At 48.0% G+C, this 22,564-nt stretch overlaps 1 protein-coding gene across 6 annotated transcripts in view; it reads left to right on the forward strand.

Annotated features, from left to right (window-relative positions):
* Nucleotides 1–22,564, forward strand: part of AGAP1 (ArfGAP with GTPase domain, ankyrin repeat and PH domain 1) — a 484,860-nt gene that overhangs the window by 321,381 nt on the left and 140,915 nt on the right. For all 6 annotated transcript variants that reach the window (XM_069733319.1, XM_069733321.1, XM_069733320.1 and 3 more), the window contains one exon: nt 9,705–9,797. In XM_069733319.1, the coding sequence (XP_069589420.1) occupies nt 9,705–9,797 (93 nt within the window). The remainder of the gene's footprint in view (nt 1–9,704; nt 9,798–22,564) is intronic.

A 22,564-nucleotide genomic window follows, 5' to 3' on the forward strand; every position in this document is an offset into this window, starting at 1 on the left:
TACAGCTATAGCATTTCCAGGAGGAGGCTACTATCCGGCCCCGGGGGGGAGTGCTGCGCCGCGGCCTCTGTGCGCTCACTGACTGCCTGTGGTTAGTGATGAGCAGGAGGGGGGCTAAGTATAATCGCATGCGGTACCGCGTGTAGTCTGCACGGGGAGTTCACAGGGCGGTGTGCAGGGATGCACACGGTGTGGTCCCTCACTTGGTCCCTGGAGGAGAAGTCACTTTTAGGGCAGTTCCCACATTTTGCAAATTGGACCACAGTCCTGTATAGGAGGTAATAATGCAAAAAGGAAGTTCTAGGAGCCATGTAATACTACGTGGCTGGGCAATATACTACGTGGCTGGGCAATATACTACGTGGCTGGGCAATATACTACGTGGCTGGGCAATATACTACGTGGCTGGGCAATATACTACGTGGCTGGGCAATATACTACGTGGCTGGGCAGTATACTACGTGGCTGGGCAGTATACTCCGTGGCTGGGCAGTATAATCCGTGGATGGGCAATATACTACGTGACTGGGCAATATACTACGTGGCTGGGCAATATACTACGTGGGCTGGGCAATATACTACGTGACTACTACGTGACTGGGCAATATACTACGTGGCTGGGCAATATACTACGTGGCTGGGCAATATACTACGTGGGCTGAACAATATACTACGTGGCTGGGCAATATTCTACGTGGCTGGGCAGTATACTACGTGGCTGGGCAGTATACTACGTGGCTGGGCAGTATACTCCGTGGCTGGGCAGTATAATCCGTGGATGGGCAATATAATCCGTGGCTGGGCAATATACTCCGTGGCTGGGCAATATACTCCGTGGCTGGGCAATATACTCCGTGGCTGGGCAATATACTCCGTGGCTGGGCAATATACTCCGTGACTGGGCAATATACTACGTGGCTGGCCAATATACTACGTGGCTGGGCAATATACTACGTGGGCTGGGCAATATACTACGTGACTACTACGTGACTGGGCAATATACTACGTGGCTGGGCAATATACTACGTGGCTGGGCAATATACTACGTGGGCTGAACAATATACTACGTGGCTGGGCAATATACTACGTGGCTGGGCAATATACTACGTGGCTGGGCAATATAGTACGTGACTACTACGTGGCTGGGCAATATACTACGTGACTACTACGTGGCTGGGCAATATACTACGTGACTACTATGTGGCTGGGCAATATACTACGTGGCTGGCCAATATACTACGTGGCTGGGCAATATACTACGTGGCTGGGCAATATACTACGTGGCTGGGCAATATACTACGTGGCTGGGCAATATACTACGTGGGCTGGGCAATATACTACGTGACTACTACGTGACTGGGCAATATACTACGTGGCTGGGCAATATACTACGTGGCTGGGCAATATACTACGTGGCTGGGCAATATACTACGTGGGCTGAACAATATACTACGTGGCTGGGCAATATACTACGTGGCTGGGCAATATACTACGTGACTACTACGTGGCTGGGCAATATACTACGTGGCTGGGCAATATACTACGTGGCTGGGCAATATACTACGTGGCTGGGCAATATACTATGTGGCTGGGCAATATACTGCGTGGCTGGGCAGTATACTCCGTGGCTGGGCAGTATACTCCGTGGCTGGGCAATATAATCCGTGGCTGGGCAATATACTCCGTGGCTGGGCAATATACTCCGTGGCTGGGCAATATACTCCGTGGCTGGGCAATATACTCCGTGGCTGGGCAATATACTCCGTGGCTGGCCAATATACTCCGTGGCTGGCCAATATACTACGTGGCTGGCCAATATACTACGTGGCTGGCCAATATACTATGTGGCTGGGCAATATACTATGTGGCTGGGCAATATACTACGTGGGCTGAACAATATACTACGAGGCTGGGCAATATACTACGTGGCTGGGCAATATACTACGTGGCTGGGCAATATACTACGTGACTACTACGTGGCTGGGCAATATACTACGTGGCTGGGCAATATACTACGTAGCTGGGCAATATACTACGTGGGCTGGGCAATATACTACGTGGGCTGGGTAATATACTACGTGGCTGGGCAATATACTCCGTGGCTGGGCAGTATACTCCGTGGCTGGGCAGTATACTCCGTGGCTGGGCAGTATACTCCGTGGCTGGGCAGTATACTCCGTGGCTGGGCAGTATACTCCGTGGCTGGGCAGTATACTCCGTGGCTGGGCAGTATACTCCGTGGCTGGGCAGTATACTCCGTGGCTGGGCAATATAATCCGTGGCTGGGCAATATACTCCGTGGCTGGGCAATATACTCCGTGGCTGGCCAATATACTACGTGACTGGGCAATATACTACGTGGCTGGGCATTATACTACGTGGGCTGGGCAATATACTACGTGACTACTACGTGACTGGGCAATATACTACGTGGCTGGGCAATATACTACGTGGCTGGGCAATATACTACGTGGGCTGAACAATATACTACGTGGCTGGGCAATATACTACGTGGCTGGGCAATATACTACGTGACTACTACGTGGCTGGGCAATATACTACGTGGCTGGGCAATATACTACGTGGCTGGGCAATATACTACGTGGCTGGGCAATATACTACGTGGCTGGGCAATATACTACGTGGCTGGGCAATATACTACGTGGCTGGGCAATATACTCCGTGGCTGGGCAATATACTCCGTGGCTGGGCAGTATACTCCGTGGCTGGGCAGTATACTCCGTGGCTGGGCAATATAATCCGTGGCTGGGCAATATACTCCGTGGCTGGGCAATATACTCCGTGGCTGGGCAATATACTCCGTGGCTGGGCAATATACTCCGTGGCTGGGCAATATACTACGTGACTGGCCAATATACTACGTGACTGGGCAATATACTACGTGGCTGGGCAATATACTACGTGGCTGGGCAATATACTACGTGGGCTGAACAATATACTACGTGGCTGGGCAATATACTACGTGGCTGGGCAATATACTACGTGGCTGGGCAATATACTACGTGACTACTACGTGGCTGGGCAATATACTACGTGGCTGGGCAATATACTACGTGGGCTGGGTAATATACTACGTGGCTGGGCAGTATACAACGTGACTACTACTTGGCTGGCCAATATACTACGTGGCTGGTTAATATACTACGTGGCTGGGCAATATACTACGTGGCTGGGCAATGTACTACGTGACTGGGCAATATACTACGTGACTGGGCAATATACTACGTGGTCTGGACAATATACTACGTGGTTGGGCAATATACTACGTGGCTGGGCAATATACTACATGACTACTACGTGGCTGGGCAATATACTACGTGGGCTGTGCAATATACTACGTGACTACTATGTGGCTGGGCAATATACTACGTGGCTGGGCAATATACTACGTGACTACTATGTGGCTGGGCAATATGCTACGTGACTACTACGTGGCTGGGCAATATACTACGTGGGCTGTGCAATATACTACGTGACTACTACGTGGCAGGGCAATATACTACGTGGCTGTGCAATATACTACGTGGACGTGCATATTCTAGAATACCCAATGCGTTAGAATCGGGCCACCATCTAGTATCTACATAAGCATACACTAAATCAGGTCCCAAACACATCTGATAAAGTAATGTGGCCGACCCCATTACCTCATTCTGCAGCTTATCACCACTGGAAACAAATTGTCAGACAGGATAAAATCCTACTCTTGAGCTAGCTTCACCGCAGTCCACTTACAAACATAACCCTTTCCCAGAAATGCCTCGGGGCCTCATAACTTACCAGTGTTTAGCTATGGCCTATGTTACAGTTGGTTGTAACACTGACATTTTTCGTCCTGTGTCATTTAGCAAACCAAGGCACGGTTATTGCACTGAAATGAGTGACCACAAGAAATTATTTCCTCTTCCTATCAGGATATGGGCTTTTCTTAGCTGAGTTTACACTCGTACTAATCTGCGTATAAATCGGACAAGTGCAATCCGATAAAAATCTTATTGCTCTCTGACTAATGTAATTCAATGATTCTGTGCTGCTCTGTGATTTTTTATTTTTTTTTTTTTTTTCTCATCTGGATGAGAGAAAAAAAATCTTAGCATGCTTCGAGCGGCTGCGTATATCGGACGAAAATCGTCAATGCAAGACGATGGGTGCAAGAAATAAATTACATGACACATGGACCATGTGTTTGATTTTTACACTCGCAACTCAAAAGAAACCTGACAATTCATCAGCTAGGTACGGTAAATTCACAACCCGAAACGTCACAATAGAATTGATATTATAGATATCTATATAGAATAAATAGCTAGAAATAAGCCAATGAGATATATAATCAGTGTTACACATGTGTAGTTTTCTGTGTTTGGATTTAACTAATAAATAAAAATAAATGAAAAAAAATATGGTATGGTTAATAACCAGCTGAGGGAAAGCAGACATCTGTGAGCTGGTGTTAATAGTCTGGGAAGGTGCCGATAACCATGGAACTTCCAAGTCTATTAATATCAGCTCACAGCCGTCTGCTTAACCTTTACTGGTTATTAAAAATGAGGGACCCTAAAATAAATTGACGTGGCGTCCCCCTTATTTTTCAAGGGAACCTCTCACCCCCCAAAATCGACGATGAGCTAAGCCCACCAGCATCAGGGGTTTATCTACAGCATTCTGGAATGCTGTAGGTAAGCCCCCGATGTATCCTGAAAGATGAGAAAAAGAGGTTATATTATACTCACCCAGGGGCGTTCCCGCTGCGGTCCGGTCCGGGGCCTCCCATCTTCTTACGATGACGTCCTCTTTTTGTCTTCTGCTGCAGCTCCGGCGCATGCGTCCTTTGTTTGCCCTGTTGAGGGCAGAGCAAAGTACTACAGTGTGCAGGCGCCAGGTCTCTCTGACCTTTCCCGTCACCTGCGCACTGCAGTACTTTGCTCTGCCCTCAACAGGGCAAACAAAGTACGCCTGCGCCGGAGCCATAGCTTGAAGACCAGAAGAGGATGTTATCGTAAGAAGATGGGAGGCCCCGGACCGCGACGCCCACCGCAGCGGGACTGCCCCTGGTTCAGTATAATCTAATCTCTTTCTCTTATCTTTCAGGATGCATCGGGGGCTTATGTACAGCATTACAGAATGCTGTACATAAGCCCCTAATGCCGGTGGGCTTAGCTCATCGTCAATTTTGGGGGTGACAGGTTCCCTTTAATAACCAGCAAAGGCTAAGCAGACAATTGCGGGCTGATTTTAATACTCTAGGAAGGCCTATGGATATTGGCACCTTCCCATCTTAATAAGACCAGTCCTTAGTTACCCCAGAAATGGCGCATCCATTAGGTGGCTCAATTATTTTGCTTAACCTCTGCTCTTATCAATTACCCTGGTGCTTTGGCAATCGAGGTAATGAGTTTGGGGTTCATGTCAGCTGTGTAATGTCCGCTGACATCAAGCCCAGAGGTTAGTAATGGAGAATCGTCTATAAAACATACCCATTTCTGACGCCGTAGTTAAAACAAAGAAACACACACGTCCTTTATTTCTAAAAAAAAAAAATACTCCCCGACAATTACCCTCTTTTATCTATTTATTACCACAAAAAAAAAGTCCAGTCTGTTGAAATCCATATAGAGGTACCATGATGATCCCCATCTTCTTTGTCCAGTCTATGGAGCCCCATTCAGAGAATGCAGCTCCATAGACTGGAGCTGCAGCCACTGCCAGTTCACACACAGCAAAGCGCGAGAACACCTGCTGCTGTGACAAGCGTTGACGTCAGTATGGTTATCGCAGTTAACCTTACTGACATCTCCGCTTGCAGCGCGAGAGCTTGCTGACGATTTTCACACTGTGCAGTCAGTTCTTATGCTGCGAGTGGTGACATTAGTAAGGTTGCCGCAGTTCAGCGGCTATGCACTGCGATAACCTTACTGATGTCACCGCAGTCGGGTTCTAGCGCTACGCAGCGTGAGAACCAGCAGTGGCTACAGCACCGGTCTATGGAGCTGCATTCTCTGAACTGGGCTCCATAGACTGGAGACTGAAGAAAGCGGGAATTGTTGTGAGACCTCCATATGGACTTCGCAAGACCCTGTGGATTATTTTTTTTTTTAATGGTAATAAATGGGTAAAAGAGGGTAATTGTCCGGGAGTGGTTTTTTTTTCTCGAATAAATCAATTTTGTGTGTGTGTTTTTCTATCTTTTGAGTGCGGGGTTACATTACAAAGCTGAAATCAACCGCAAAACCATTACCCCGATTGTGAATGCACCAGAGTAATTAGGAAGAGCCGAGCATTAGCGCCAGAATTGGGGCATCTAATGGATGCGCCATTTCTGTGGTTTCTGAGGGCTGGTCCTATTAGGCTGGGAAGGAGCCAATATCTATAGTCCTTCCTAGCCTATTAATATCAGCCCGCAGCTGTCTGCTTAGCCTTTGCTGGTTATTAAATATTGGTGGGGTTGACCCCTCATTATTTTTTTTTTTTTTTTTTTAGGGTCCCCCTTTTTAGTAACCAGTAAAGATTAAGCAGACAGCTGTGAGCTGATAGTAATAGGCTGGAAAGCTCCATGGTTATTGGCCACTTCCCAGACTAATAAGACCACCTCACAGCTGTCTTCTTTCCCTTAGCATGTTTATTAAAAATAGGGGGACCCCATGCCATTTTTTTTATTTCTGAAAAGCTGCCAGATAAGCTCCACAGATCTTATTAAATATCTGAACGCTATGTCTCTCTCCGTCGGTCTGTATCTTTTAATCTATCTATATAAAAGTGTTTTATTATTTAGAAAACTATAACTATCTTTAAATTACATAGAGATTACTGTATGTGAAAGATGATGTTAAAAACGCATTGCATACTCATGCCATATAGCTGCTAGTTAAGAAAAATCATATTGTACTCGCCCAACACTCGTACTATTTTTCTGGATCAAAATCAGAGTGATTTCTTTTTATGCAGATGAGAGTGAGCCCTTAGGCTAAGGCTGGGGTCACACGATTGTTTTTCTCTCATCTGAGAAAACCCGGTCCAATTATGCACATCACACTCTGATTAGAGTGTGATCAGAGTATAATAAGATTTTCTAAGATGAGAAGAGTTAAAAATAAATAAATAAATAAATAAAAATCTTCAACTTCTCCATTGAGTGTTTATGTGAAAATCTGACCACACTTGGAATGATTTTCATGTGCGGGACAATTTTTTTCCACCGACCCATAGATTTGAATAGCTAATAGCTATCTGATAGCCAGATGTAACTCGTGCATGCTGCGATTTCAAGTCTGTCCAAGAAAATCGCATGCACTCACACAAAGGATTTCAGCTTGATGCTGGTATATTTAACACAACAGTTCACCATAGTGCTGGGTAAGGGATCAGAAAAGCAACAGGTAGTGCTTTAAAAGCTTTTGACGTTTCGACCCGTCCCCAGTCTTTCTCAAATTTGTCGCTATGGAGAGAGTGGGGATATAATAGAAATTAATGTGCTTTACAAAATATACAATGAGTGAATTCATATAAGGCAAAGAACTGTGGTGCAGATACGATATAAAGTACGAATATGTACATCACGAAATATATACATCAAGTCATGGTTGCACGAATCTTTGCATTTGTCGCTGGCAAAATATAAATCAATCAAATGCAATTAACAACTCTGTAATATTCTCACCCTCCACATAGTGACAAGTTTGAAAAAGACCCGGGATGGGTCGACACGTCAAGCTTTTATAGCACTATATGTCACTTTTCTAACTCCTTTACCCAGAACTATGGTGAACTATTGTGATAAATAAACCATCATCAAGCTGAAATCCTTGATTTTCTACAAGTCTACTACTTGGGTTTCACAGTTCAATCTGCACTCCCTGCCATCAACGTAGAGTGCACTCCATACTTCTCTATGCAAGGAAAAAATCGGACATGTGCACGGCCCCATAAAATAATATGGGGGATGAGTGTTAATTTTTACGGTCATGTGCAGGGGCCCTGATGTTGACCAATTTCAACAAGACCAGACACCCATCTTCAGTTCAAACAAATATTGTGCACCGTAAAAGAAGTTGTGCACGCCTTGGACAACCCCTTCTCATATCCCACGCTTGGACCCGATAAAATCATATCCCACGCTTGGACCTGATAAAATAAAAAAGCTTTCACTCAGCTCCCGTGCCAGGACCGTTCCAGCGGTGTCAGCACTTGCATTCCCAGAGCTTTCATGCGGTTATGACGACACGTGACCACGGCGCCCAATCAGCACTGGCATCACTGTCCCCACCTTCGGACAAATCGAATATGAAGAGGAAATCGGGGCTGCGGCAACTCTCTCACTTCCTCTTGATGTTCGGTTTGTCTGAAGGCGGGGACAGTGATGCCAGTGCTGATTGGGTACCAGGCTCACAAGTCGTCATAACCGCCTAAGAGCCCATGGACTGTGAGTGCCAACACCGCAAGAACCGTTGCAGCATAGGAGGTGAGTATAGGCTTTTTTATTTTCTCGGGGCCAAACATTTTGACGAAGAAGGTGTTGTCCTCATAGTTGACAAACCCTGTAATTTTACTCTAACAACCCCGTTATGCTGTGTTCACATCACACTTGATGTGGTGCCAATTTCTATGCCGGACATACAGCCTAGATGCAATTGAGTGCTTTACATATTGTATGTCGGCAGTTTAAAAGAAAAAAATATATAATAGAAAAGTATACTGCATGAGTATATTAGTGTGCAGTCGTGTATGGAGTACAATTCCGTAATCTCGTGTATATGCTGGGAGCACCTCATGGTATATACAGTGATCGGGACCCCGGCAGTGATATTCTGTAGCCCTGATCTATGATCGGGAGGATCGGTGACTACATTAGTCACATAGCATATGACTTGTGCTGGATTATATTAATTGGATCATTATCAGCATGTTGGTAAATGTTCTTGTGAGATGACTGCAGATGGCCCCCATCAATCTGCGCTTTCATTCATCCTTCAACCACATTAAACAGGCCCAGCGGTGCCAAAATGCCTTCATGCAAAGCGATTGCCAGTAAGCAATTGACCGGTAACGATTAACACCTTATACCTGATTTGGCATCAGTTCAGACAAGGATCGATCTGGTGGACCGTGTCGTTATGGTCATTGGCATGACAATTATCGTTACACTACCTCTCTGCCTTATAATTATTTTACATTTGACGTGGACATTGCACGGTTTGACCACTTGGAACAGGTCGCCATTTTTTGTATTCTATAGTCGCACCAAATTGCGGTAGGTCCGCGCGTGTCTCTGATATGTAACCTGCTTATGAAGTTATCTGCGGAATCGACGTGAGATCTCGCTCAGCACGATTTATTCTTACAAAACTGCAATACAAGCAAAATGTCTAAATAATTATATCCCGCCATCCACTCCATCACCCGCCCGGTAGGTAATGCATTGCTAATATAATGGGAAACGCGTTTCGCACTGTACCCGTGCAGTGTTCCTGAAGGGTTAAGGAGCAGTTCGCTGACTGAGTAGCAGAGGTGCAGGAAGGCAACTATTTTCTGCCGAAGCTTGCAATCTAACCTTGCTGTTCTTATTTCTGTGTCCGCGGCAAATTAAATGAAGCAGACTGCGCTGACGGGGGGCGGGAGGCGCGCCGGGAGAGCGGACGCTCTGTGTTTGTGGAGGTTTTAACGGGATGTGAACTTTTGCTTTTCAGTCTCGAAAAGGGAGCGACCCAGACAAAGATAAGAAAGGTCTAGAGAGCAGAGCAGACAGCATCGGCAGCGGGCGAGCAATACCAATTAAACAGGTAAGCTTCCTCCCTGCCTCCGCCTCCCTCCGCCAGGCTCCAGTGTGTAATTAGAGGAGCCCACGCTCGGGGTCTCGTCTCCGAGCCCCCCGCTCTCTGCACCGCGTTTGATGCCCCCCTCCCCGAATGTGGAAGAGTTGCTCACTTGACATCAATTAGGCACGAATCCTGCGCACATTAAAATGGGATCATTAGGATAAAGAGGTGGTGTGAGAGGGGGAGGGGATCCGCCATGTGACAACAGGCCCTAATGAAGTGAGCCGTTCAGGGGGAGGCAGCCAGGCCTAGGCAGCTTCAAAGTGACGCCTTTGTGCAGAAAGCTTTGATTGGGCCTCTCTGTGCCTGTCTGCTGGGGGATTGGGAGCCCCCCTTCGATAACCACGCACCGGCTTGATTTGGCTGGTAATCTGAGCCCCCCTCTGACGGCCGATGGGCAATTAGCCACACTGAACGTGTCAGCTGCAAGACCCTGTTTGTAATTTGCTAATGAAGTACTTGTACCTTTTGATTAGGTTCAGTTTCATTTAGGCCTCCATTACCCAAGTGAGCGTTTACAGCCCTAATGAACGGGCTTAATTAATCCTTTCTGGTGACGCGGAGGGAAAAGGATGGGGTGATGAGGTAGAGTCAGCAGGAGCGGAGGCTTGGAAACGTTAGCCCAAGAGAGGCCGTTGGTGGCCTAACAAGGGCGAAAGGCTTTGGTGTGGATCCAGAGAGAGTACGAGCGCTCCGTAACGAGGCAGAAAGCAGATATACAACTTGTGATTCCTGCCTGAGCAGACATCAGGGAGTCTTTAAGAGCTCGACAGGAGTTTTGGTTTCTGTTGTATAGGTCGATGCCGCCGTATAGACGAGCACCGATTATGACAGCATGGAACTTTCCAAAGGTTTTTCAAGCTGATAAATTGATCATTAGGCGCCGTCCTCAGCAGCTAGTGTTGTGAACTAATTTATCAATGAGGTTTCTGTGGCAGAAGCGAAGACCCCCACAACATCTCTTTGATTATTTTTGGGGTAGTTGACAAGCGGCAGCCATGACTGTCCCACATCACAGGCAAATTGCAGTAACAGCATGTGAGGACACCAGCCTCTACGGGAAGGTAGATGACTAGCAGATTACTAGCTCACGATTGTCCAAAAGGACGTCGTTCCCGGTCTTTGGAGACTTTAAGCCGCACTGTCCAATAATGCTCGTCTTAAGAGTCACGTAATGGAGTAGATGAAATGTAAAAATGACTTTTCCTGAAGTCCTTTCATCCACAGGCATCGAAGATCCGGAAATGTAATAGAAAACAGATCCGTGTAACCCTTCTTTGTATATTGTAACATGTTTGTCTTGTCTAATCTTTGTTTTATGTAATATAACATACAGAATTACATATTTAGAGAGAGGGGTGAGGACTTAGAAGACAGCGCCTGTGTTCTTGGCATTAAAAAAGCTGCGTTCTAAACAGGTTTGTTTTTTAGCTGCCTTTTTTTAAAGATGCGGATTACATGGCATTCGTCTGCAGTAGGGGTTTAAGCAAATATATATATATATATATATATATATATATATATATATATATATATATATATATAAATATACCAAAAACGCAGCAAAACTTGTTGCAAGGTTTTTGTTTTTTTTGCAGCTTTTTTTTTTTTTTTTTTGCACTTCTTGCTTTTTCTGTGCGAAAAAGTGCTGTAAAAACGCTGAAAGTGACAAGCTGCCATCATTTAAAATAAAAAAGCTTGTGCATGAGATTTCTGACATTTCATACGTTTCGCTGGTCACTCTTGAACTCCACGTCTTATTTGCATTAAAAAAGCTGCCGGAAAACGCTACTTGTGAACACAGCCTGAGACTCTAGACGCCATTGCACTGTTTGTAAGGTCCTTACTTCTCTACTTCTGGCTGCAGAGAGCCGTACATAGAGAGCGCCTGATTGCAGTGGGAGGCAGAGGCTCCTCTGGTGCCATTTGCATAAATCTTGTTAAGTCAGAGGCGGTTAATGAGGTACAAATGAGGCAAGGAAGGTGACATGCAGCTCCTGCTGGCAGATGGGAGGTGGCGCGTGAGGTATCAGCTGCTGAGGTGCCTGCTCCCCCCCACCATGGGATTGGCCCCCGTGATGCACCCACGAACAATGGACTGGAGAACAGAGCTTGCAATTCATACGCCCGTATGTGTCCTCACATCTCCCTGCATTGCAGGTCTTTGGAGCACGCTCTTGGGGGACGCAATCGATATTTTTGAGCTACGTTTCATGTGTTATTTTTCTTGTAATAATGGAGAGTGCAATGCTTCTCTGTGAGGTGCTGGTACTGCTGACAATCCCCAAGGGTCTCTGCTTTGTAAAACGGTAGTAGATCTCAAATCAGAATTATGAGTAGATTTTAGTACATTAATAATTAAGGTGATAGGCGGCCATAAATCTATGAAATGCTCCAAAATACACTGGTGACAGCTCCAGCTTAAACCAGCGATACAGGACTCTATACAGACTCCCTGCCCGCTGTCACTGGAGATAGATCAGATCTCTGGACAGAAGTTTGTACGTTATTTTTTTTTATTTATTTTTTTCCAGTGCCTCGCGCCAGAGCCTCTGGGACAAATCTTTATTAAATGGGGCCCATAAACAGTTTCCCATTAGGAGCGGAATTGTATCTCTTTGCCGCATATAATTTGGTCACCCAGCGTTGGTTGAGTCACAGAGACTCATTACGAGTCCTTGTGGATGGGACTGAAAGCTGCTAACGATTGTACCAGTATAATTAAATCTTTCCAAGCACTCGGCAGCAGTGTCAACGAACTGTGAAGAAAATAATGTTATATAGCCAATCAAAAAGAGATACTTGTAAACTCATTTGAAGCGTCAGTGTGTGTTAGAGCCCTCTCTCTGGATGATGCTTATTGCTTGAGAAATTAAAGATACAGTTTTGTGCTAAGAGGCAATCCGGAAATTACATCCTGAATTAGTTGTTAATTGATTTGGTAATTCCCTGGGGTCTGCACACTCTCTCACTTCATTTTTTCCCTTTTTGTTGCTTTTCGTTAAGTGTCTGTTCTCCCAGCTCCACAATCATGTTTACCAATTAGATGTAATGATAGGAACAATGTGGGGATGTGAGCTGGATGCAATGTGTGCTGTGTGTGCGTGCCGGCGTTAATGTGGAGTGCGTGTGTGTGCTCGACTGCGCTCCTAAACCGCCGCGCCGCATGTTCTGTGTGTGGGAAGTCTGCAGGAATAGACTTCGGGTTCACATGGAATCCTCATGTCTGCGACTTCTTGTTACATTGATGCTATGCATATATTGTATCAGGGGACGTTTAGGAGCAAAATCCTCAATTGTTTGCTACATAGTAGCATTTATTTCTTATATTATCCAAATTCCAGAAGCCAGTAAGCCAACTAATTCTATTTTCCATTCAAAGGTCTTAAGCTGGCCATACAAATGAGATGGTTGTTGGCCAAAAGATCGCCATCTCAGCCAACTCCGCCGGACACAGTAGCACTTGTTTGGCCGCACGCTCCTGTGTTCTCTATGAAAAAGCCTCCGCCTGACATCTCTTCAACATCTCTCTCAATCATCAGTTGGCCGGTGCCCCCATACAAATTATAGACCATTGGTCGAACCTGTCGATGCTGGCATGTTTGACTAACCCAAGTTTAATGTGTATCATCAGGGTCTAAAATCAAATTGTTCCTGTGAAGGTTATGTTCACATGTGCAGGATTGGGTTCAGGGATTTTTGTAAATGAAACTCCATACTACACATGTTAATACGGGTAAGTATAGACTAATTGTGACCACCTACATAGGTTTAGCCGATGCAGCGCTGGGAAACAAAATTTGAAGTGACTGAGTGCAGCTGCACCTAAAGTAGATTGGCCATCGGCAATCTCTCTCGGCCATCGGCTCTGTCTCTCGGCCATCGTCTCTCTCTCTCGGCCATCGTCTCTCTCTCTCGGCCATCGGCTGTCTCTCTCTCGGCCATCGGCTGTCTCTCTCTCGGCCATCGGCTGTCTCTCTCTCTCGGCCATCGGCTGTCTCTCTCTCGGCCATCGGCTGTCTCTCTCTCGGCCATCGGCTGTCTCTCTCTCGGCCATCGGCTGTCTCTCGGCCATCGGCTCTCTCTCTCGGCCATCGGCGCTCTCTCTCGGCCATCGGCTGTCTCTCTCTCGGCCATCGGCTGTCTCTCTCTCGGCCATCGGCTGTCTCTCTCTCTCGGCCATCGGCTGTCTCTCTCTCGGCCATCGGCGCTCTCTCTCGGCCATCGGCTGTCTCTCTCTCGGCCATCGGCTGTCTCTCTCTCGGCCATCGGCTGTCTCTCTCTCTCGGCCATCGGCTGTCTCTCTCTCGGCCATCGGCTGTCTCTCTCTCGGCCATCGGCTGTCTCTCGGCCATCGGCTCTCTCTCTCGGCCATCGGCGCTCTCTCTCGGCCATCGGCGCTCTCTCTCGGCCATCGGCTCTCTCTCTCGGCCATCAGCTCTCTCGGCCAATGACTGTCTCTCTGGGCCATCGGCTGTCTCTCTCGGCCATCGGCTGTCTCTCTCGGCCATCGGCTGTCTCTCTCGGCCATCGGCTGTCTCTCTGGGCCACCCGCTGTCTCTCTGGGCCACCCGCCGTCTCTCTCGGCCCAACATTCCTGTGTTTTTGGGGGGAGAGTGGAGTAAGCTTCAGAAAAGAATGGATCAGATAGAATTCAGACTGCTGGATCCTTATCTTCTCCGACATACTGTATCAAGGAAGAGTCAGGAGACCCCCATACACATTAGGCTATGTTCACATGTCTTATAATCATGCATTAGAAATGGATCCAGCAGCAATCTGTTGACACCAAGTTGTGCACATACAACATTTTTGTCGAACTAAAAAAAATTGTTTTTATGATTTTATCTGGATCTGTTTTGTTTTTTTTATATTGAAGTCTCATGAAAGTGGATCTGCTAAATAGTCAAATATTTTTCTTTCATCTGAAATTGATCTGTATTTTTGCTTTGGAACCTATATATACACACACACACACACACACACACACACACACACACACACACACACACACACACACACATATATGTATATATATATATATATATATGTGTATATATATATATATATATATATATATATATATATATATATAATGTGTGTGTGTGTGTATGTCCGGGATTGGCATCTGCACCGTCTCGGCTACAGCCACAAAATTTTGCACAGTCACACTTCTGGACCCCGAGAGCGTCATAGGCTATGTTGTGAGGCGAAATTTTAACCCCGCGCTCTCCAATTCACCAAACAATTTTGCCCCTATCTACATAATGGGGAAAAAGTGAAAGGAAAAGTGTTGGAGGCGTCGCAGCTACAGCCACAAAATTTTGCACAGTCACACGTCTGGACCACGAGAGCGTCATAGGCTATGTTGTGAGGTCAAATTTTAACCCCGCGCTTTCCAATTCACCAAACAATTTTGGCCCTATCTACATAATGGGGAAAAAGTGAAAGGAAAAGTGTTGGAGGCAAATTGACAGCTGCCAGATGTGAACAAGGGAGACTTAAAGAATGAGAGTGATGGCGCCAAAGAGTATATACCGTACAGTTGCTAAGGTGGGCCCTGACATGGGATACTCAACACACACACAAAATGCGCCACACACTGCCACGTGCTTGAACACATATCACCCTTAGCACACATTTCAGCACACATACACCAACCTCGCCACATAAAAGTCGAAACACAAAAGTCACCGCTCAAAACTCGCCACGCGCAAAACTCACCACATGCAAAACTAGGCTCACGCAAAACTCGCCACGCGCAAAACTCACCTCATGGGAGAACTCGCCACACGCAAAACTTGCACCCGCAGAAAAATTGCCACATGCACAAAAGTTGCAACACATGCAAAAGTTGCCTCACACAAAACTTTCAAATACTCAAAAGGCACCACATATAAAACTCGCGACACGCAAAACTCGCCATGCGCAAAACTTGCTGCACACAACTTGCTACACGAACATGCAACTCGACACACAAAAAGTTGCTACACGCATGTCGCCACACAAAACTCAACACACACAACTTGACAAACGAAACTCGCCCTAAAACACACACAAGTCTGGTATTATCCTTCAAAAATAAAAATCTGATTAATAAGCAGACAAACTAAATGTACCATATAGGAAATACGGCAGCTGTCAGTCACATGACCTGTCTATTATGTGTATGTGTGAGCTAATATATACTGCCAGGGGGGAGGGCTTCCTGTTGGCTGGGGATTTATCAGGCTGCCAATTTAGCTTACAAATACTGAGGTAAAAATACTGACCAAATAACATGAGAACGAGGTCTAATACAGGAGGAAATGACATACAGATATATACTATGTACAGGGGAGATAAAACACAGGTATATACTATATACAGGAGAGATGACACACAGGTATCTACTATATACAGGAGGAGATGACATACAGGTATATACTATATACAGGAGCAGATGACATACAGGTATATACTATATACAGGAGGAGATGACACACAGGTATATGCTATATACAGGAGGAGATGACCTACAGGTATATACTATATACAGGAGAAGATGACACACAGATATATACTATATACAGGGGAGATGACACACAGGTATATACTATATACAGGACAGGAGGAGATGACATACAGGTATATACTATATATAGGAGGAGATGACATACAGGTATATACTATATACAGGAGATGACATACAGGTGTATACTATATATAAGGGAGATGACAAACATGTATATACTGAGGTGAAAATGAGGGGTGTGAGGTGAAAATGAAAAGGTGTGACTGCAAAATGAGAGGAGTGAGGGAAAATAGTGGCGTGATCGGAAAATGACAGATGTAAGGTCGAAATGACAAGTGTTAGGGGGGAATGAGAGAAGTGAGGGGGAAAATGAGAGGTGTGAGGGGGAAAATAAGAGGTGTGAGGGGAAAATAAGAGGTGTGAGGGGGAAAATGAGAGCTGTGAGAGGGAAAATGAAAGATGTGATGGGAAAATAAGAGAAGTGAGGTGCTATAACTAACCACAGATATTTACTATGCCCAGGCAATGCTGGGCTCTTCAGATATAACAACGCTGGGAGCGTCACTCTGTTCGAAGCCTTTATAGACTGCGTAAACACTGAACGCACACCGCGATCTCCACCGGAGAGTCGGGGACCGCCAGGAGGGTAAGTATATTCACCTGTCCCCCGTTCCAGCGCTGCGTGCGGCTCCGTCTCCCGGGTCCTCTGCTGTGACGTTCCCAGTTCAGAGGGCGCGATGACGCGCTTAATGCGCGTCGGCGCCGCCCTCTGACTGAACAGTCACAGCAGAGGACCCGGAAGATGTCGGCGCGCAGCGCTGGAACGGGACAGACAGGTGAGTATAGCAAGTGCTGGGGGCCTGAGCTAGCGGTGACTCCGGCACCTGACCCCCACAGCGCGCCGGTGTCCCCGCCTGCTCAGGCCCCCAGCACTTGGCGCCCAGCAACGATAGGTGAGTATGGTATTTTTTTTTTATATATATATATATATATGGCAGCAGCATACGAGGCATATATAATGGAGCATCTTATGGGGGGCATATAATACAATGGTGGCGCAGGATGGGAGCAGCACATGACAGAACGGGCGCAGGATGGCAGCAGCACATGACAGAACAGGGGCGCAGGATGGGAGCAGCACATGACAGAACGGGGGCGCAGGATGGCAGCAGCACATGGCAGAACGGGCGCAGGATGGCAGCAGCACATGACAGAACACGGGCGCAGGATGGCAGCAGCACATGACAGAACGGGCGCAGGATGGCAGCAGCACATGACAGAACAATGGCGCAGGATGGGAGCAGCACATGACAGAACGGGGGCGCAGGATGGCAGCAGCACATGACAGAACGGGCGCAGGATGGCAGCAGCACATGACAGATCGGGCGCAGGATGGCAGCAGCACATGACAGAACGGGCGCAGGATGGCAGCAGCACATGACAGAACAGGGGCGCAGGATGGGAGCAGCACATGACAGAACGGGGGCGCAGGATGGCAGCAGCACATGGCAGGATGGGAGCAGCACATGACAGAACAATGGCGCAGGATGGGAGCAGCACATGACAGGATGGGAGCAGCAAATGACAGAATGGAGGCGCAGGATGGGAGCAGCACATGACAGAACGGGGGCGCAGGATGGCAGCAGCACATGACAGGATGGGAGCAGCAAATGACAGAATGGAGGCGCAGGATGGGAGCAGCACATGACAGAACGGGCGCAGGATGGCAGCAGCACATGACAGAACAGGGGCGCAGGATGGGAGCAGCACATGACAGAACGGGGGCGCAGGATGGCAGCAGCACATGACAGGATGGGAGCAGCAAATGACAGAATGGAGGCGCAGGATGGGAGCAGCACATGACCGAACGGGCGCAGGATGGCAGCAGCACATGACAGAACAGGGGCGCAGGATGGGAGCAGCACATGACAGAACGGGGGCGCAGGATGGCAGCAGCACATGGCAGAACGGGCGCAGGATGGCAGCAGCACATGACAGAACACGGGCGCAGGATGGCAGCAGCACATGACAGAACGGGCGCAGGATGGCAGCAGCACATGACAGAACAGGGGCGCAGGATGGGAGCAGCACATGACAGAACGGGGGCGCAGGATGGCAGCAGCACATGGCAGGATGGGAGCAGCACATGACAGAACAATGGCGCAGGATGGGAGCAGCACATGACAGAACGGGGGCGCAGGATGGCAGCAGCACATGACAGAACGGGCGCAGGATGGCAGCAGCACATGACAGAACGGGCGCAGGATGGCAGCAGCACATGACAGAACGGGCGCAGGATGGCAGCAGCACATGACAGAACGGGCGCAGGATGGCAGCAGCACATGACAGAACAGGGGCGCAGGATGGGAGCAGCACATGACAGAACGGGGGCGCAGGATGGCAGCAGCACATGGCAGGATGGGAGCAGCACATGACAGAACAATGGCGCAGGATGGGAGCAGCACATGACAGAACGGGGGCGCAGGATGGCAGCAGCACATGGCAGGATGGGAGCAGCACATGGCAGAACGGACGCAGGATGGCAGCAGCACATGACAGAACACGGGCGCAGGATGGCAGCAGCACATGACAGAACGGGCGCAGGATGGCAGCAGCACATGACAGAACACGGGCGCAGGATGGCAGCAGCACATGACAGAACGGGCGCAGGATGGCAGCAGCACATGACAGAACGGGCGCAGGATGGCAGCAGCACATGACAGAACAGGGGCGCAGGATGGGAGCAGCACATGACAGAACGGGGGCGCAGGATGGCAGCAGCACATGGCAGGATGGGAGAAGCACATGACAGAACAATGGCGCAGGATGGGAGCAGCACATGACAGAACGGGGGCGCAGGATGGCAGCAGCACATGACAGAACGGGCGCAGGATGGCAGCAGCACATGACAGAACGGGCGCAGGATGGCAGCAGCACATGACAGAACGGGCGCAGGATGGCAGCAGCACATGACAGAACGGGCGCAGGATGGCAGCAGCACATGACAGAACAGGGGCGCAGGATGGGAGCAGCACATGACAGAACGGGCGCAGGATGGCAGCAGCACATGACAGAACGGGGGCGCAGGATGGCAGCAGCACATGGCAGGATGGGAGCAGCACATGACAGAACAATGGCGCAGGATGGGAGCAGCACATGACAGAACGGGGGCGCAGGATGGCAGCAGCACATGGCAGGATGGGAGCAGCACATGACAGAACAGGGGCGCAGGATGGAAGCAGCACATGACAGAACGGGGGCGCAGGATGGCAGCAGCACATGGCAGGATGGGAGCAGCACATGACAGAACAAGGGCGCAGGATGGGAGCAGCACATGACAGAACGGGGGCGCAAGATGGGAGCATCACATGACAGAACGGGGGCACAGGATGGCAGCAGCACATGACAGAACGGGCGCAGGATGGGACCAGCACATGACATAACAGGGGCGCAGGATGGGAGCAGCACATGACAGAACGGGGGCGCAGGATGGCAGCAGCACATGACAGAAGGGGGCGCAGGATGGGAACAGCACATGACAGAACGGGCGCACGATGGCAACAGCACATGACAGAACGGGTGCAGGATGGGAGCAGCAAATGACAGAACGGGGGCGCAGGATGGGAGCAGCATATGACAGAACGGGGGCGCAGGATGGCAGCAGCACATGACAGAACGGGCGCAGGATGGGAGCAGCAGATGACAGAACGGGGGCGCAGGATGGGAGCAGCAGATGACAGAACGGGGGCGCAGGATGGGAGCAGCACATGACAGAACGGGCGCAGGATGGGAGCAGCACATGACAGAACGGGGGCACAGGATGGGAGCAGCACATGACAGAACGGGGGCACAGGATGGGAGCAGCACATGACAGGATGGGAGCAGCAAATGACAGAATGGAGGCGCAGGATGGGTGCAGAACATGTCAGAATGGAGGCGCAGGATGGGTGCAGCACATGTCACAATGGGGGCACAGGATGGGAGCAGCACATGACAGAATGGGGGCGCAGGATGGGTGCAACACATGACAGAATGGGGACGCAGGATGGAGCAGCACATACCAGGATGGAGACCATATACCAATATAGATGCTAGCCACCCGGGCATAGAACGGGTTCAATAGCTTATATATATATAATATATTGGGATATAAGCCAAACCAGAATCTCAATTTGCAGACACGGTATTTTGGGGTGTTGCCTCTCATTACTGATGACAACACCCTGAAACACTGTGTCTCCAAATTGAGACAATTGCATATTTAATTTCCCAGAACACCTTGCATGTCTTATAAGTCTCCTCAATCTGACATGCCAGACGTAGCTTGTCACTCTGCACAAGGAGAAACCTTACCCCTTAGACAACAAGCTACACCAAAACACTAATCAAATGGAAACAAGATAGAGGCCATGCAAACACAAAACCAGTGCAAATTCTGCACAAAATATAGATGCTTTCCCCAGACGATGTTATCTGTTTTCACCAATGTGATATGACATTACAATGCTTGGCAAAACAAGCTGAAATGTTAGAAGTGCCACGGATTGTGTCATCATTAGTGTTGAGCGATACCGTCCGATACTTGAAAGTATCGGTATCGGATAGTATCGGCCGATACCCGAAAAATATCGGATATCGCCGATACCGATATCCGATACCAATACAAGTCAATGGGACATCAAGTATCGGAATGTATCCTCATGGATCCCAGGGTCTGAAGGAGAGGAAACTCTCCTTCAGGCCCTGGGATCCATATTAAAGTGTAAAATAAAGAATTAAAATAAAAAATATTGTTATATTCACCTCTCCGGCGGCCCCTGGACATCAGCGGGAGGATCCGGCGTCCGGCACGGCTTCTTTCTTCAAAATGCGCGCCTTCAGGACCTGTGGAATGACGTCCCGGCTTCTGATTGGTCGCGTGCCGCCCATGTGACCGCCACGCGACCAATCAGAAGCCGCGACGTCATTCCTCAGGTCCTAGAAGGCGCTCATTCTAGGACTTTAGCTGAGGAATGACGTCGCGGCTTCTGATTGGTCGCGTGGCGGTCACATGGGCGGCACGCGACCAATCAGAAGCCGGGACGTCATTCCACAGGTCCTGAAGGCGCGCATTTTGAAGAAAGAAGCCGTGCCGGACGCCGGATCCTCCCGCTGATGTCCAGGGGCCGCCGGAGAGGTGAATATAACAATATTTTTTATTTTAATTCTTTATTTTACACTTCCGATACCGATACCCGATATCACAAAAATATCGGATCTCGGTATCGGAATTCCGATACCGCAAGTATCGGCCGATACCCGATACTTGCGGTATCGGAATGCTCAACACTAGTCATCATATAAAGTTACTTATTGTTTAAATAGATTCTTTGGTTACATTTATTTATTTCCATATCATTATATTAAAATTTAAAAAAATCTTAACTTTCACACAGTCCTCTAGGCCGTATACTAGGCTTACTCTTCCTGTTCTGTACAGAAGATTTTTCAGAAGTCTCATTATCATCACAGGCTATAAAGGCACAGATGATTGGCCTCGGGGAGACCAAAACTAGGCACTGCTCCTAATAGCCAGATTCCTACTCCACACTGATGAGGGGCAAAAACCCCGAAACAGCTGTCTGTGGATGGATACCATGCTTGGCATAGGTGGCTTTCCTTCATAGGATGCTGCCCTTCCCGTGGTTGTTCCTTCCCGGGGAAAGGCCTGGCTATTCACTGCTTGCGTCGAGAAACACGTGATGGTGTCTCCGCAGCTTCTTTACATGCATCATTATCATCACATACATAAGTGCAAGGAACTTTAACACCTTTATGTACAGTTGATAACCCAGGATCCACCATTCACAATAGGTGATGTCACAGCTCACCTCCTCCCTCTCACTTTCATATGGCCTTTTCCCAGGTGAGAATACACTCGTTAGATACTTCATTACAGTTCCGTAATGTCTGAGCCAGTTTATTGCTGCTAATGTTCGTGTACCCCACAGGGAGAAGGAGTTTAATATGAAGCCTAATTGCCTATATGTGAGCGATTTTTCTTAATATAGATAATTATATGTAAACTATAAATGTGGTTTTAAATACATTTAATATTAATATTTTATTTAAATAATAGGTAATTCTATGATGGCACATTGCCTTTAAGTGCATACACGTTGCTTTGTGTGTACTGTACTGCTCACCACCTGATCCTGTGTTTTTCTAGGATCACATT

Source organism: Ranitomeya imitator, chromosome 7 (assembly GCF_032444005.1).
Source record: "Ranitomeya imitator isolate aRanImi1 chromosome 7, aRanImi1.pri, whole genome shotgun sequence".
NCBI classification, from domain to species: Eukaryota; Metazoa; Chordata; class Amphibia; order Anura; family Dendrobatidae; genus Ranitomeya; species Ranitomeya imitator.